This window comes from Falco punctatus (assembly GCF_963210335.1).
Source record: "Falco punctatus genome assembly, chromosome: 6".
NCBI classification, from domain to species: Eukaryota; Metazoa; Chordata; class Aves; order Falconiformes; family Falconidae; genus Falco; species Falco punctatus.
In genome coordinates this window covers 44,413,581-44,428,093 of record NC_137585.1, presented here as the reverse complement: position 1 = coordinate 44,428,093, position 14,513 = coordinate 44,413,581, and the positions used below count along the sequence as shown (strand labels likewise).

The 14,513-nt window shown below is 38.8% G+C and overlaps 1 protein-coding gene across 2 annotated transcripts in view; it reads left to right on the top strand.

Moving 5' to 3' along the window:
* The window catches only part of EEA1 (early endosome antigen 1), an 85,635-nt gene extending 71,689 nt beyond the window's left edge, over positions 1-13,946 (top strand). For both annotated transcript variants that reach the window (XM_080393328.1, XM_080393327.1), the window contains 7 exons: positions 705-890; positions 1,346-1,477; positions 3,309-3,494; positions 3,782-4,020; positions 5,471-5,591; positions 5,935-6,033; positions 7,085-13,946. In XM_080393328.1, the coding sequence (XP_080249454.1) occupies positions 705-890; positions 1,346-1,477; positions 3,309-3,494; positions 3,782-4,020; positions 5,471-5,591; positions 5,935-6,033; positions 7,085-7,207 (1,086 nt within the window). In that variant the 3' untranslated portion in view covers positions 7,208-13,946. The remainder of the gene's footprint in view (positions 1-704; positions 891-1,345; positions 1,478-3,308; positions 3,495-3,781; positions 4,021-5,470; positions 5,592-5,934; positions 6,034-7,084) is intronic.
* The last annotated feature ends 567 nt before the right edge of the window (positions 13,947-14,513 follow it).

Below are 14,513 nucleotides of genomic sequence, written 5' to 3'. Positions count from 1 at the left end.
GGTGGTTTCTTGTTTTTTTGCAACCTGTTGTAGAAAGATAAACGCAAGGATTTTTTCTTAGTAATGGGGAGAGTTGGAGGCAAATTAAAATACAATCTGTAGTAGATTTTGAATGGAAGTTTAAATTTTGTCTTTAGAATGCTGATGCAGCTGAGACTGTAAAATGTTTGTCCTGATATCAGCATTTTCAATTTGTACATTTGACTTTAGGTTTTTCAAAAATTTTACAATTATTATAGCACTAGCTTAATTTAGTCATTGGTAAAAATAGCATTGAATGAGTTTTGAAATTTTCACAGTATAGCTTCACTGCCTTTTAAGTAACAGCTGTCTAGAGTTATAGACCAGTTGATTTGCCCAGAGAATAAAATCAGTTTCTGTGAACAAATTCAGATTCATTCTCTTTTAATCAGTCACCTTTTATTCTCTGTCCTTCTGTGTGTTTTCACCTTTTCTCTGTGGAAGGATGCAAGCTGGAATATGTATAGTAAGGTAATGCTGCTGGAAATGGTACTGGGGCAGTTTCTTTTTACTTAGGGAACCTTGTAACATAGAATTTTCTTTAACTATGCTTTATTAACATTTGAAACTAAATGTTGCACACTAGATAATGGTTTTACCATGTGGAAAATGTTTTAAGTGACTGTTGAGTATCTGAAACTCTTACACTGACAGATAATTTGCAGAACTCTCTTTGTAATTAGTCCACAGAAGAAAAACTTGCTCTAGCTCAAGAAGAACTAGTTTCCAGTAGAAATCGAATCGCTAGCAATAATCAGCAGATTCAGGAATTGAAGAAAGCAAAGTCTACACTGGAGCAGGATGCATCAAAGAAGGAGCAGCAGCTGGGTGAGAAGACGAAAATGTTACAGGATCTTCAGAATGACAGGGTAAATGCCTCCGACTTGAAATCACACAGACACATCCACCCCATTCAGGCACCCTTTATTAATTTCTGTTACGTCTCTAAACAACAAGGGGGTGTCGAGGGCATAGCTCACTGTTGTGTAGTGCACAGCAATGGCAGTTTTACTGAACCTCTGGTGCAAAGACTTTTAACATACAGTTGAAGTGAATTTGGTTCGCAGTAGGCTGTTAATTTGTTCTAAGTGACTGGGCAGGTGGAAAAACGTTATACTTTTAAATCTAAAACTACAAACATGCTGCTATTTGTTTGCACTACGAACTGTGAATAGAGAAATGTGGCAGTTGTTTCCCTTAATTACAAAGCTTCCAAGTAGGTTTTGGGCCCTTGTATATTTTTTGTTTCTTTAGTGGGTTTTTTTATTTATTTTGTGAATTTGAAATAAGTAATATTTCTAGCATTTTTTTATTTCTCTTTAAGATTTTGAAAGAAAAAGATTTGGCTAATGAAAAATGTAAAACAACAGAGCTCCAGGAAATAAGGAGTAGACTTGAAAAAGAAAGTGCCAAGCTGGGTGAAGAGCTTAGAGCCTGCAAACAAGAATTTGAGAAGGTATATTGAGACATATTGAGTCTTCCTGTGGTTGGTTATCTGGTAAGAAATATGTGCCTGCTCAGTAGATACTATATGGAATGGCTTTTCAAAGATGGTTGCTGTAAATATCACTATTACAGGTAAGGGAACCAAAGCCCAGCTTTCATTGAAGTTCCTGAGCAATGCTGACTTGATTAGTGATAATCTTGGAGCGCCAGTGCCCAGTGTTCTTGGCCAGGTAGAGCACATAACTTGTCTTAGCTTCAGGATGAGTTGTATGTCACAGCTTTTCTTCTGTTTCACTGTAGATTCACTGTGCATACTCTTGCTTGACTATTCTGAAGTGCAGAAAGGATGTCCAAGTGTGTCATGAATGTGAAGTTTCCCAGATATTCTAGGCACATCTGGTACTTCTCAAGGATGTGTGGTAGGGTTGAAACTCCCTTGATACGCTGTGGTTTGTTAAAATGTCCTAAAAAGTCACAGTTGGGGAAGAAACAATGTCAGGAGCCTCATAAAAGACCCTCTTCCAAAATCAAAACAATCAAATGAGCTCTCTAAAGGGCAAAAGTTTAGAGACTTTAATTAAATAAATTTTAGTCTTCAGTAAAACAAACTGTTTCTTGCCACATTCTATGTATTTCATTTTTTAGTCTCTGTAGAAACAAACACTCCTGTAGTTTTGAGTTTTCCATATTCTGCTATTAGTAGTTGTGTTTACATCTGTTAGGCACACAGGGTTTAAGTTGCTGCACAAGTATAAATGAAGGTACAGTCCCTATACATTAATAAAAATCAAGTAACATGATATCTTATGAGTTTCAGATGTTCTTTTGTTCTCCAGTGTTTAAAAAATGGTCTCTGATTTTTAGATAGAAGTTTGTAGTTTGTTTCTGTCGAGCAGTCTATGCCCAATACTTTCTTGGATTTTGGGGAAAGGTTATAATAATTCTCGTAATTCCTAAAATCTCTATTCAAAAGAGGAAGATTTATAAGGAGGTATGTAAAATATGTGCACACCAATGGCAGCTTAAAATGCATTTCTCAATCTCCCTACAAGCAATCAGACTAAACCAGAAATTGTGTCCTAAAGATTTATATACTGTTTCCCATCTCCTACCAAGGAATGAATATCTGTGCATTTATAGGGCATCCCCCTGTCCTCAGGATATGTTCTTTCACTGTCTTTGGTTTGATTTTAATTTGTGACATGAATTTTGCTCTATGGAAAACTGTCAACCCCTGTTAGTCTGTTAGTACCTTCATGCTTGGCTATGTCATTTTAAGGAAAATTATTCCTATAAATTTAACTATTCTACCTCAGGATTTTTTTGTGTTTTATTACAGAAGAACAAGTAAAACATATTTAAAACTAAATGTGTAGTCCTGCTTGCTTTAAACGTACGGTAATTATTTATACTTTTAAGACTAATAGAAACTAGCTTTCTTCCATCAGTGTTTCATTTTTACATTGTCATTATGATGCTTTTAACCTCATTATTGCAACCAGAGAACAAGGTGAAGTAAATTTTAGAACAGACTCTAAAAAATGACAAAGAATGTATGTTTTCAAAGAACTGTAGAAAATAACCCAGCAGAGCTTCCACTGCTTGAGTAGGAAACATACATTAAATTTACTTTAAAAATTGAACGTTGTTCATAATATAAGTTTAAAATATTTGATCATGAAAATCACTGAGACTTTGTGCTATAAAATCATCCTTTCTTCCAGTGATAAAACTAAAAATTATTGCTGTCCTCTCCTTGGGAAGAATTACAGTAGTTTTGAATTTAAATCATTTATACTTTCAGTGTCATTACTTTAACTTTGAGCTCTGTATCCTAACAGGATGTGGCAAATCTCAAGGATGCAAACCAGCTATTGATTCAACAGAAATTAGAACTGCAGGGCAAAATAGATAATATGAATTCAGCTCTGGAACAGGAGAAGAAGACCCATCAAGCTGTCAAAGATCAGCTGAAAAAGAGAGAAGAGGAGCTGAAGAAAGAATATGCTGAAATTGAAGCTAAACTGGTTAGTATGTTAGAGTATGAGTCTGTTGTTGTATGAACGTGCCCTTGGACTCTTCGAGCGACAGAGAGGAAGCAGAGACCTGACGTCAGTATTACGTTAATTTTTAAATGACAAGGTTGGAAATCTTCAAAGCATTTAATAGGGTAGGAAAATTCAATGAGATAACAGCCCTTTCTGGTAGTTTGTTTATTAAAAGTAGTGATTCTAGTATGGTAAGATAAATAAATATAGGGAATAGGGAGAGAATACTTTGAAGGTTGTTTTTCCTTGTTCCATTGTTTTCTTAGCACACAGAGAAAAAAGAGAAAGAAGAAGAAAACCAGAAACATGAGGAAAAGGAGACCAAGCTTACCATGCAGGTCACAGCCCTGAATGAAAACCTGGCTACCATGAAGAAAGAGTGGCAAAGCAGTCAGAGGCGAGTGAGTGAGCTGGAGAAACAGACGGACGATTTACGTGGGGACATTGCTGTCTTGGAAGCAACAGTGCAGAATAATCAGGATGAGAGAAGAGCATTGCTGGAGAGGTAAGCTGTGGTCATGACCATGTGGAAGTGTACTCTGGGAAATGGATAGCCTCACAGTGAAAACTTGTTTCAGTTGGTTCAGGATTCTCTATGCATACTTTATTTAAATCTATGTTTTTTCCTAGTGCCTGGGCTGTGGGTGCAGTTTCCAGAGAGCAGCTTTCTGTTGTCCCTGCCAAAGCATAGCAAAGGGTTGTTGGAAACAAGCTGTGCTCTTTGAGGGCTTTGACAGGGTGACTTTTTTAGAAAATCAGTCAGGTTTATCAGGACCTTGTCACGAAAGCCACAGCTCTGTGCTTGTGCTCGAAGATTTATGCCCATCTGTAAAGAGCCTTCCAAATCCACTAGGCTCCTCTGAACTCTGAGGTATGTAGGTTGTGGCTTCTCATCTGATCTGTTGTATGAATTTTGCAAGGCCCGTCAGAGAGAGCTTCTCTTACCTGAGTTAACTATCCTTCTCCATCACACTGAGGCTCTACTGCCTTGACTTAGTCAGAGTAGATGCACTAGTCATCCAGAAGCCTGGAAGAGACTCTTCAGTGCCTCCATAACAGAATTTGCTTAGGGACTTCTAGGTATGCCCACTGCTCAATGTTACGAGATTGAATGTGTAATTGGATTAGATAGGCTAAGGTTCACACAGGAGGCATTTTCTTCCTCCTGAAAACCTACAGTCGTCTTTTCTCCAGTTCTGCTATTGTCTGTACAATATATTTAAATCTTAGGTAAGCAGAGTGCCTTTCCTTCAGGCAGCAGGAGTTACCTGAAAGCAGCGATTGCAAGGGTAGAAGAAACACCTGTGGGACAGGAAACTGTCTTCATCCTTACTTCCTGACATGTTTGGTGAAGGCAGTGGAAAACTTTTTTCGATACTGTCAAGCTTGCTGAGTTGTTTTCTTGAGCAGTAGACCTTGGAAAAGGATGGGATCAATTCAAGTGAGATCCTCTTTCTTCAGCAGTCCCTTGCCATACTGTGCTGAACTCATCCAGTAGCTGTTTACAACTTGACAGAAAAACACCCTTTGAGATTTGGCTTTCAATAGTTAACTGAATTTCAGCTGACGGTAGGTGTCCTTGTTGAAGAGAAAGGTTTCTTTCTTGCTCCTTTGTCTGACCTGATCTGCAGCAGCTGGTTTGTGAGAGTGTCCTGTTGCCCAGGGGTACTTATCGGGGCTTGCCGTTGATGTACTGCATTCAGTACTGTCCCTGGTTTTGGGAGTAACTCCAGGTATTAATAAGCCACAGATACTTGGGAGCAATGCCGGATAACCTTAAACTGGTTGTTACATCAAAACATTTTTCCAGTCAAGGCATCCAAGAACTTTTCACAGCAAGGATATCTTTGGCTGGATTTTATGAGAGTAACTTCTCAGACATGACAGCCCGCCCAAAGGAGGCAGTGTACATTGCCTTGTATGCTTTGAGCTCACTATTTAATATTTTTCCTCAGGTGTATAAAAAGTGAGGGAGAAATTGAAAAGCTCCAAGCCAAACTTGTAGAAATGAAGAAAAAGCTGGACAACACTACTGCTGCAATGCAGGAACTTGGCCGAGAAAACCAGTCATTACAGGTACAATTTGATTTGAAGCAATTAAAGCTGTTGATTCTTTGTGTGGGAACTTAGGAGAAATTCAAGTTTGTGTCAGACTGGTGGTGGGTTACCTTTCCAGAGTGATTAAGATGTTATGCTTGTGGTGTACGAGGGCTGTATTGCTGTCTGGGGTTCTTACATCTGCTTAGAGTTTTGAAATTTGGAAGATTTTTCTCTCTGAACAAATACAAGCTCTCATTATCATCACAGAATTGGTGCTTTTATACTGCACTAGGTAGTGTGTGCAGTGAAAATGGAGGAAATTAGTAGGAATTAGACATGCATTTTAAAAAACTCTGCTTTTTTAATATCTTCAATACAGATCAAACACACCCAAGCTCTCAACAGGAAGTGGGCAGAAGACAATGAGGTGCAGAATTGTATGGCTTGTGGAAAAGGCTTTTCAGTGACAGTGAGAAGGGTAGGTGTGTTTTACTGTGTGTCTGTGGGGATTTTATTTTTCTGTTGTATTCAAACTCTTAGATGGGATACAAACTTCAGAAAATGGTCTTAATAGTGCCGTGATACTCAGGACATGTCAGAATACATTTATTGCTTGCAGTGCCTTAAATGTTCAAAACAAAGTTTGTGGCACTTACTTTATTCACAATGCTTTTGCCATTTTAACAGCGTCGGTTTATAAACAGTGTTAATATAGCTCAATTCCCCAAGCAAGCAAGAAAAATTTCACTGTTGTAAGGGTGTTTACAGTAAACTTATTTATAACCAGCCTGAACCGGATTTACAGGTATAAAAGGAATGCAAAAATGTTGAAATTAGATATTTGTGAAAATACGAGGCATCAACATGATCTGGTGCTTTGTGAATATATATTTCTAAACACTAACTAGACATGGAACAGAAGAAACAACTGGATGTGTTTTAGGTCTGTAGTCAGACCTTCTTTGTAAAAATAGGTGTCTTCAGCTAAGATGTTAGCATCCCTCAATTGGCAGGGTCTGCCCTTCATCCAGATTTCACAACACCATCCCTCCAACAAGTGACTTGGCAATGAAACAGATGAGGAATATTCGGGAGTTCATTTTGCAGTGCTTCCTGACTTGGTATTAGGTGGCTCTCCCTGTCCTGCATTGTTTCAGTGATGTTCTTTGGGTAGTTGCACAAAGGCTGCTGGATGCTTTGATCAAGGATACTTCTCAATGTGAAAGCAGGTAGTTACATGTAAGAAGAACATGTTTCATGTGACCAGAACAAGTTCAAGAGGAGGATGAACTTCAACCACTTAATTTCTGAAACTGGTATAGTTTCCCAACTCAGTGAAGTGCATCTGAGTATTTTGCTCCTATACTTTTTAGAAATAATTTAGTCCCATGCCCTTCTGTGTGCTCTGTAACTGCTATTTATAATTTCAAATAACTTCTGAAACATGGGAGTTGACATGATAGTGATCTCTATTAGTTATCGATGCCTTGTCATTGATGTTCAGCATGTACGTTTCTTCTCTTTCACAGCATCACTGTAGACAGTGTGGAAATATCTTTTGTGCCGAGTGCTCAGCAAAGAATGCCTTAACTCCTTCTTCTAAGAAGCCTGTCCGAGTTTGTGATACTTGCTTTAATGACTTGCAAGGATAACTGGCTATCATGAGTGACAAAGAAATGCTACACTAAAATTTGTGATTTCTGTTGATGCACTTCATTCAGCACTCAGACTACTATTCTGTTTGAACGATGATTGTAACACTTGGCAAAATTTAGTATATTTTAAAATGTTTATTGATACCAAGTAAAAACTATTGTATTTTTTGTGAGACATGGGCTCAGATCATCCATAGCTTATTGCCATTTATCCTGGAAAGAGCTTCTATGTCTAGATTAGAAATACCCAGTTATTTGTAAATAAAATTTAAACAGAGGAGTAACAATGTATTTTTTTATCTTTTATTTTTTTGTTCAAGAGAAACAGTGTTTATGTGATATTGCAGTTTATTCATTTCCTTCAAAGAAAAAGGAAGATGCAGAAACTTGTGAGGATTTTATGTATCAAATATTGCTGTAAAAGCATAACTAATTGTTGCATTTGATTGCATATCTGATGTTCTTTATAACCCCTTGTGATTCTGTTTTCCTTCTATCTCTCTGGTTCTTGGACTTTTCTCTCTGAAGTTTGAACTCCACAGTGAGGGTAATGGCTGGACTCGACTCCAACTCAGCTCTGTTTGCCCACTTAGAACTTGTAGTATCAGCACCCAAGTCCTTATACAAATACAGCGCTTGGATACTGGAACATCTTTACACATACTGTATTCCGTAGTTTGTGTGTGTGTGTCTGAGAGAGAGAGTGTGTGAACAGATGATGAGACGAAGTTTAGCTGGCATTGTAGGAATATTACGTGATGCATTGCACTATTCCATCTTGTATTGATTGATTTCACTTTTTCATATTCAGTTGATGGATTTTAATATCCAGGAACCTTCATATGTGGGTTTTAAGAAGCAAACAAACTATACTGGTAGTAGCCTGTAGTGCATCTCTCCCTCTGCCCATACCCTGGAAGTCCTGAGAGATCGTTGTGGTTCTAAGGGACATTCAGACCTTCCATGCTAGGTACCCCACTAAGAAAAAGTCTCTTTTGAGACTTCTGCAGTTTATCTGACCGTTTCTTCTGTCCTTTCCCTCAGCTTTTGGTGGAAGAAGCCAAACTCTTACATCTAACAAAGCTCAGTTTTCCATTGCTCCATCGGATCCCCATTACCCCATTAAATGTTATGTTAGTTACATGATTTAGTCTGCTCAGAATGGTGGTGTGAATCTCCTGCCACTGGCTTAGTTATAAGCCAAAGAACTCATTTAAATAAGAGGCCAATATATATGTCTTTAGATCTTTGTTTCTATTTTTTTTTCCTGTTGCAACAGAGGTTTCTTTTAGATTTCATGTGGGCTCCAAACTTCTCTTTTTTTTTTTTTTCACACCTGTTCATTCTTTCCTGCCTATCTGTAACTTTTCTTCCCTTTGTATCTGGTGTTTCGGAGAACTGTTAAGGTTGTTTCTTCTGAGCAGGGGTTATGCCTTCTAATAGTTAGGGACTCCTTGTCTTAAAAACCCTAATAAATTCCCCACACCCCAAGCCATTCTGTGTCTTAAATTCTGTCAGCTGTTGAGAGAAAAGGACTGTGTGCTGAATTCCTCTACTTGCCCAAGTTAAAGAATGAAATTCTGTCACGATGATGGAAGCTTAGTAGGTCATTTGCTTTTATCTCTTGACAGTTCTATATGTGAATGAAGAAGAGTTTCTTTTATGAAAAATGTGTACTCCTGATTGACTCTCAAGTGAAAAAAATTCTTAAATCCCTCTACTGCAGAAGTAGTGATCTGTATGTTTCATATCCCTTCTTAGCTTACCTGTCTAGTTCTACATTTGCAGCCTTGAGGAGTCTTCCTCAAGTAGTTTTCTTAAGATTAAATTCTTATTTCCCAAAAGCCAGCGTAATTATGTAACTGGTTCTCCTCGGTTTGGGATACAGCTGTGGTTTCTATGAAATGCTGACCTGCTGTTCTGGTGTGAACTTGTGAGTTGCTTGCTCAAAAGAAACAATTGCTGCAAAGCTTCCATATAAACAGAGCCTCTGGACTCGCTGTTTCTCCTTGTCAGTGTAACTGTTGACCAGGAGTCTTTTGAGTAGAAAATGCTAATGGAATCTCTGCCTCTGGAAATGCTGTTTTTCTGCTTACTTATTGAGAGAATCTGAAGAGTTTGCTTTTGAGTCTTTCTTTGACTGACACATGACTTGAGAAATGTGGGAAGAGTAGAGGTGTGACAGTTGTGCTCCAGCCTAGATGCACTCTGCACTGTGGGTACCGCATGAAGCCTCGTGCTGCTCTCGGGGGAAGGACAACCACATGGAGCAGAAGGGATTTTGAGAGGGGAGAGAGAAACTTCCCATGACTAAATGGATGAGGCAGAGGAAATGAAAATTTTTCAGTGTGAGTTAGGAAAAGGATTAGAAGATTCACCTGTGTTCAGGCATTTTGCTTTTGAATGGGAATATGTGGAAGCTGAGGAGAGAGGTCTGTAGGAAAGGTGAAGTGTTAGAAGCTCTAGTACGATTGTTCTTAATTCAGCCTTTGGGGCTGCCTGTGTGTGAAGACAAGTAGAGTGACCTCACTCAGCTGGCTGCTGAATCCGTGTGCTTGCCTGACCACAGATCAGAGCTTGGTCTGGTGCTCCTCAGTTTCAGGGGCAAAACCAGCTTGGTTTCTGAAGGCTGCTTTTTGCTGACTAGTTTATATGACCAATTTTTTGAGGGGATGGAAATGCTTTTTAAATACACGTTTGTAGAAAGAAGCATTGTTAAAATCCAGAGGAACATTGGCGGGGTAGAAGCTTTCATGCTTGAGCTTTGAGTCTGCAGCAATAGGTCAGGATTTCTACAGCTTTTCACTAGAGTAAATCTAAGGCACCACTGCTAAATCTCACACTTCTTTTGTGCTTATGATTCTTAGTGCTAGTCTGTATTTGTTCACAAGCTGGTGGTGTACTAGACCCTATAATGCTCTTGGTCTTACTGCCAGGTTGAAAGTTGTGCTCAAGCTCAGTAAAATGACCTATGGGATACGTAAGAAGGGAAACTGGAAGGTGAAAAGCTTTGTATTTATAAATCTGCTTGCAGAGTTTGACTGTTTTGATGGGCATGGTTCAGTAGGAGTGGGGGGGGGGGGGTTGCACTGCTTTAAAATACAAATAGGAAAACCTAGTAAAAAGCCTGTAACTTTCACCATTCTGAGTTAAAGCATTCCAGACAAAATAGTGAAATGCACTGATTTTTCAGACCACAAACACGGGAACAGAGGGGAAAAAAATAAAATAAAATGGCAGAAGAGACTAGAGCCTTGGAACCAGAGGATGCAAAGTGATGTGTTTTAACAGCCTCTAGCAAGAACCAGATTGCTGTGATTCACTGAGGTGAGGCCATTACAGAGGAAGAGGTGGAAATGATGGTAAAACCGGTGCTGGAACCCATAGATGCGTGGGATCCTCAAGCTGTCTTTGACTACTAGGCATTAGCATGGCGTCAGGAACAGGACAGTGAAGTGTGAGCTTTGGTTGTGAAACTGTCCCCTCTGCAGGGTACTCCATCCATGTTCAGAATTTCTGGGGGGGCAGAATACGAGACTGGCTGAGACAAGCTACAGAGGCAATCAGAAAAGTGTAGAGGATAGTCGTATTAAGGATGGGAAGAGGTTCTTTAACTTCCTGGAGACTTCTCCTCTCTTCCCAGTCAAAGAGCCACAGTCCCATGTATTGTTGCCTCCAAAATGCCAAATTCACCGTGTCAGCAATACATACTTCATACTTTGGTTCTGCAGCCCCTCTGGAGGCAGGTAGTGTTGTGAAGGTCGGTGGCAGGCATTTGTCTTTAGCTGGCTGTACTTCACTGTTACTTATTTCTACTCCCTGTGTATTCCTCCAGTAATCATCCCCTTTCTGCAAAGGTTGAACAAAGAGGATAAAATTAATGAGTCACAGTAGGAAAAGTTGCTGTCTGCAGTTGAAGACACAAAAGGAATTTTCTGCTGCAGTTTCCAGCAGAGGCAGGAGGTTTAGAGGGATCTCGTTTTTCAGCCGGTTTCGCTCTCTGGCACAAGACTCTGAGGCTGTAGGTTACAGTGCGAGTTTTTTTCCTCTGTTTTTTGCAAGGTGTCAAGTAACCAAATTCCCATGGAGTGTGGAGCACCAGGTACACAAGAACAATGAATAGCTACTTTTGTTGGTTTTGGGTTGATTGGGATTATTTGTGAATCCTCACTGGAAAAGCTTTTTGAGTGAAGCCAGAAGAGATTTGGGAGGAGAAGCATGAAGTAGTGTAACCTTGCTGCGTTTTTATTACATAAGCAAGAACAGTTGAGCATCTAATGCTAGATAAGAGAAGTGATATTCCTAAAGAAAGGACCTGGAAAACTCAAGTGCATTTCTGGATTGTTAAATATCAATTAAATGCAAAGAAGGAACAAGTACTTGTTGCATACTATAAAAGTTTATGACTGAGTGGCAGACAGAAAACTGCAGGAGCTTAAGTTTGAACAGACTGTAAACTGCCAAGAAGATTGATATCATGGTTTGAGTATGTTGAAACCGATAAATTACTCTTCCAAGTACTACCCCTCCCACTCTCATATTCTTGGAGGACTAGGAAACAACACTGTCATTTGCACTACGCACTTTTTGCTGTCTAACTGAATATAATCTACAGTAAGTGGAATGGCATAATTTGCATTGCATGTGTTAGCTGTAATCAATGGACTTATCTTCAGCTGGACAATGGTTTATCTTCAGCTGGACTTTTCACTGTATTACATTTGCCCCCTTGCTATGTAAGGAGAATTGCACTCATAATTCCTTTGTACCAAAAATGCGATCATCATCTGAGAGCACGCATAAAAACAAAAAACATGTAGTCACGCACAGGTCATCTTTGTAGAGATTCGTTTTAAGATTATAAAATGAGAAAATGTGAATTTCATGTATTTTCAAGGGTCTTGACAGTTGTCCAATTCTTATTTTTTGAAGTCTTGATGTCAGTATCCCTTCTAGGATAAGTTTAAAATTGTCCAACCACAGCATCTCCAAAAGCACTGAATGGTGTACTTTTCAAAAACAGCAATATTCAGATAGTAAAGTCCCACCACAAAAACTCAATTTGGGGTGTGGGGTTTTTTTGTTTTGTTTTACGGGGCGCTGGATAAAGAGGTTTGCATCTCTAGAGAGAACATTAGATGCCGTTTAAGATCACAGTAATGAAGAGGATAGGTACTAGTTAATGTAATAAACTCTGCCTAATGTAATAAACTCTGCCTTTTGTCTGTAGCTTACCACATACTATGCACTCACTGTGCAGCGGATACAGGAGTATCTGCTCATTGGAAGATTACTGAAGCCCTGCTAACCCTTTTGGATCAACATTACGATGAAAGTAGAAGCCTGGTAGGCATGTTTTCCAATTTTTCCTCCCCCTATGATCTAAACTAAAACCAAATTGATCTTTATTTCCTGCCTTTTTTGGGTAAAGAGGGATGGGAAAGAGTGTTCATCGTTGTATGTCAACAGGCCAGTGCTGGCAGGTCCAGGCTCCTGCTGTTGGCTTTATGACAAAGTATTCCCCTGTATCACACTAAAGCTTGATTCCTGGCACAGAAGGGATGTTTGAAAATGTCTCGCTGGGTTAGCAAATACCAGAACTTTTTATAGCAATGTGTCCAAAATGCTGCTTGTATAGGATTTGTCACTTTTGTAAGAAAAGGAAAAAAGTCACAAAAAAAAAAATATATATCTGAAAATCCCACCATTTGATGCCGTTACATAAGATTTCATTTAAACTACCTCTCAGTGTGAAATGCAAACATTAGTTCAGTTTAATAAGGTTTACTCACTGTCACGGTATGTAAAAATTAGTGAATGCCAAAACTGCTAAAGTTTGTCACCAAAAAGGAAAAAAATTCAGTAGTTCGGTTTTTTTTTTTAATGTGTTTGAAAGTATCCAATAGTTTCAAGTTATGGTAAACTCTTGCAAACTCTAGCTGCTGGACAGGAAATAAATAATAACCACAAGCTTTCATAATTATGGTCTGCTGGGTAAAAACTATTTTGTATGCAGCTTTGTTGTTTGGCTATAGATAGCCTCATTCACCATTAATTTAGTCGTTATGTTTTTTTCTTCAGTACTTGTGATTTGAACTTGATGAATGGTGTTCTGTAATGGATGTGTGCCACAAATTACATTGTCTCGTTTGCCTCTTTTCTGAATTTTGATGATCAGTTCATTATTGCAGATGTGAATACTGCTCATACAGCTTAATTTCTGTATAATTGTATAAAATTTAAATGGAAAAAGTTTTAAGTTCCTACACAATATTTAGAGGTAATGTATTATAATAGACTTACGTTGCAGTTTTACTTACAGAGTACTGTACTTCTTTTAAACTGGATCATACCATCTTGGTAGGTTTAGATAGTTTGGGGTTTTTTTTTTGGTTGGGTTTGTTTTTTTGGTTTTTTTTGCATGAGTGTGTTTTGGTTTTGTTTCTTTTTAATTGAAGTTCGATTCTTTTAAGTTCTATTTTCAGTGTTTGTATTTACTACTTGTGATCATGTAGTTGTGCCTTACATTGTGAAAGAATTTAGTCCAGTGTGCACTGTAATTCCTAAACTCTGCAATTTGGAAGGCGGCTGTGGATTTGGATGAGAAGATGACACCATGCTTCGACCGGTTCTGTATTAACTATGAAATATTATTGAAGTGTCATTTTTGTTTTCTAACCTGTTAAAGGAATGATTACTGACAATAAAAAAAAATAAAGTAGCCCTTTCTAACAGACCAGTTCTGTCGTTGAAAACTACCTTGCCCCATTTCACACAGCAAAGCTACTTTGAAATGGGGGATATATCATTCTACAAATGAACTGTTGGGAAGCCACCTCTCTAAGAACAAGCTCCGGTTTCTTAGTCTTGTGGGGAGCTGCAAGAAAAGCTTTCACATTTCTGAGGTGGCAGTGATAATGACTGTTTCAAATCTGTTTTTTCACAGGTTAAATTCAGAGTAGTTTCTCCATTCCCAATACCTGCACAAGGCTGCTGCGTGTCCTGCATTCAATTAAAATCCTTCCATCACTGGCAGCGTTCAGGCAACAAATTCGGTGTAGTTGGACAGTTGGCATAACTGGAAGACTTGGAAGTAGCACTTGTTTTATTTGTTAGGCTAATGAAGGACTCGCTCGTGAGATAGAAACCTCTTTCAGGGTTGAACTGAGTTGTAGAGAGAAACCAGGTGGTGAATGTGTGTGAGATCAGTTGAGGTGGTTGGTGAGTTGTGAGATCCACAAGCCACCGCTGACTTGTGGGAGCATTCATAAAGAGCTACGTTTAGCTATTGCAGCCGATCTTC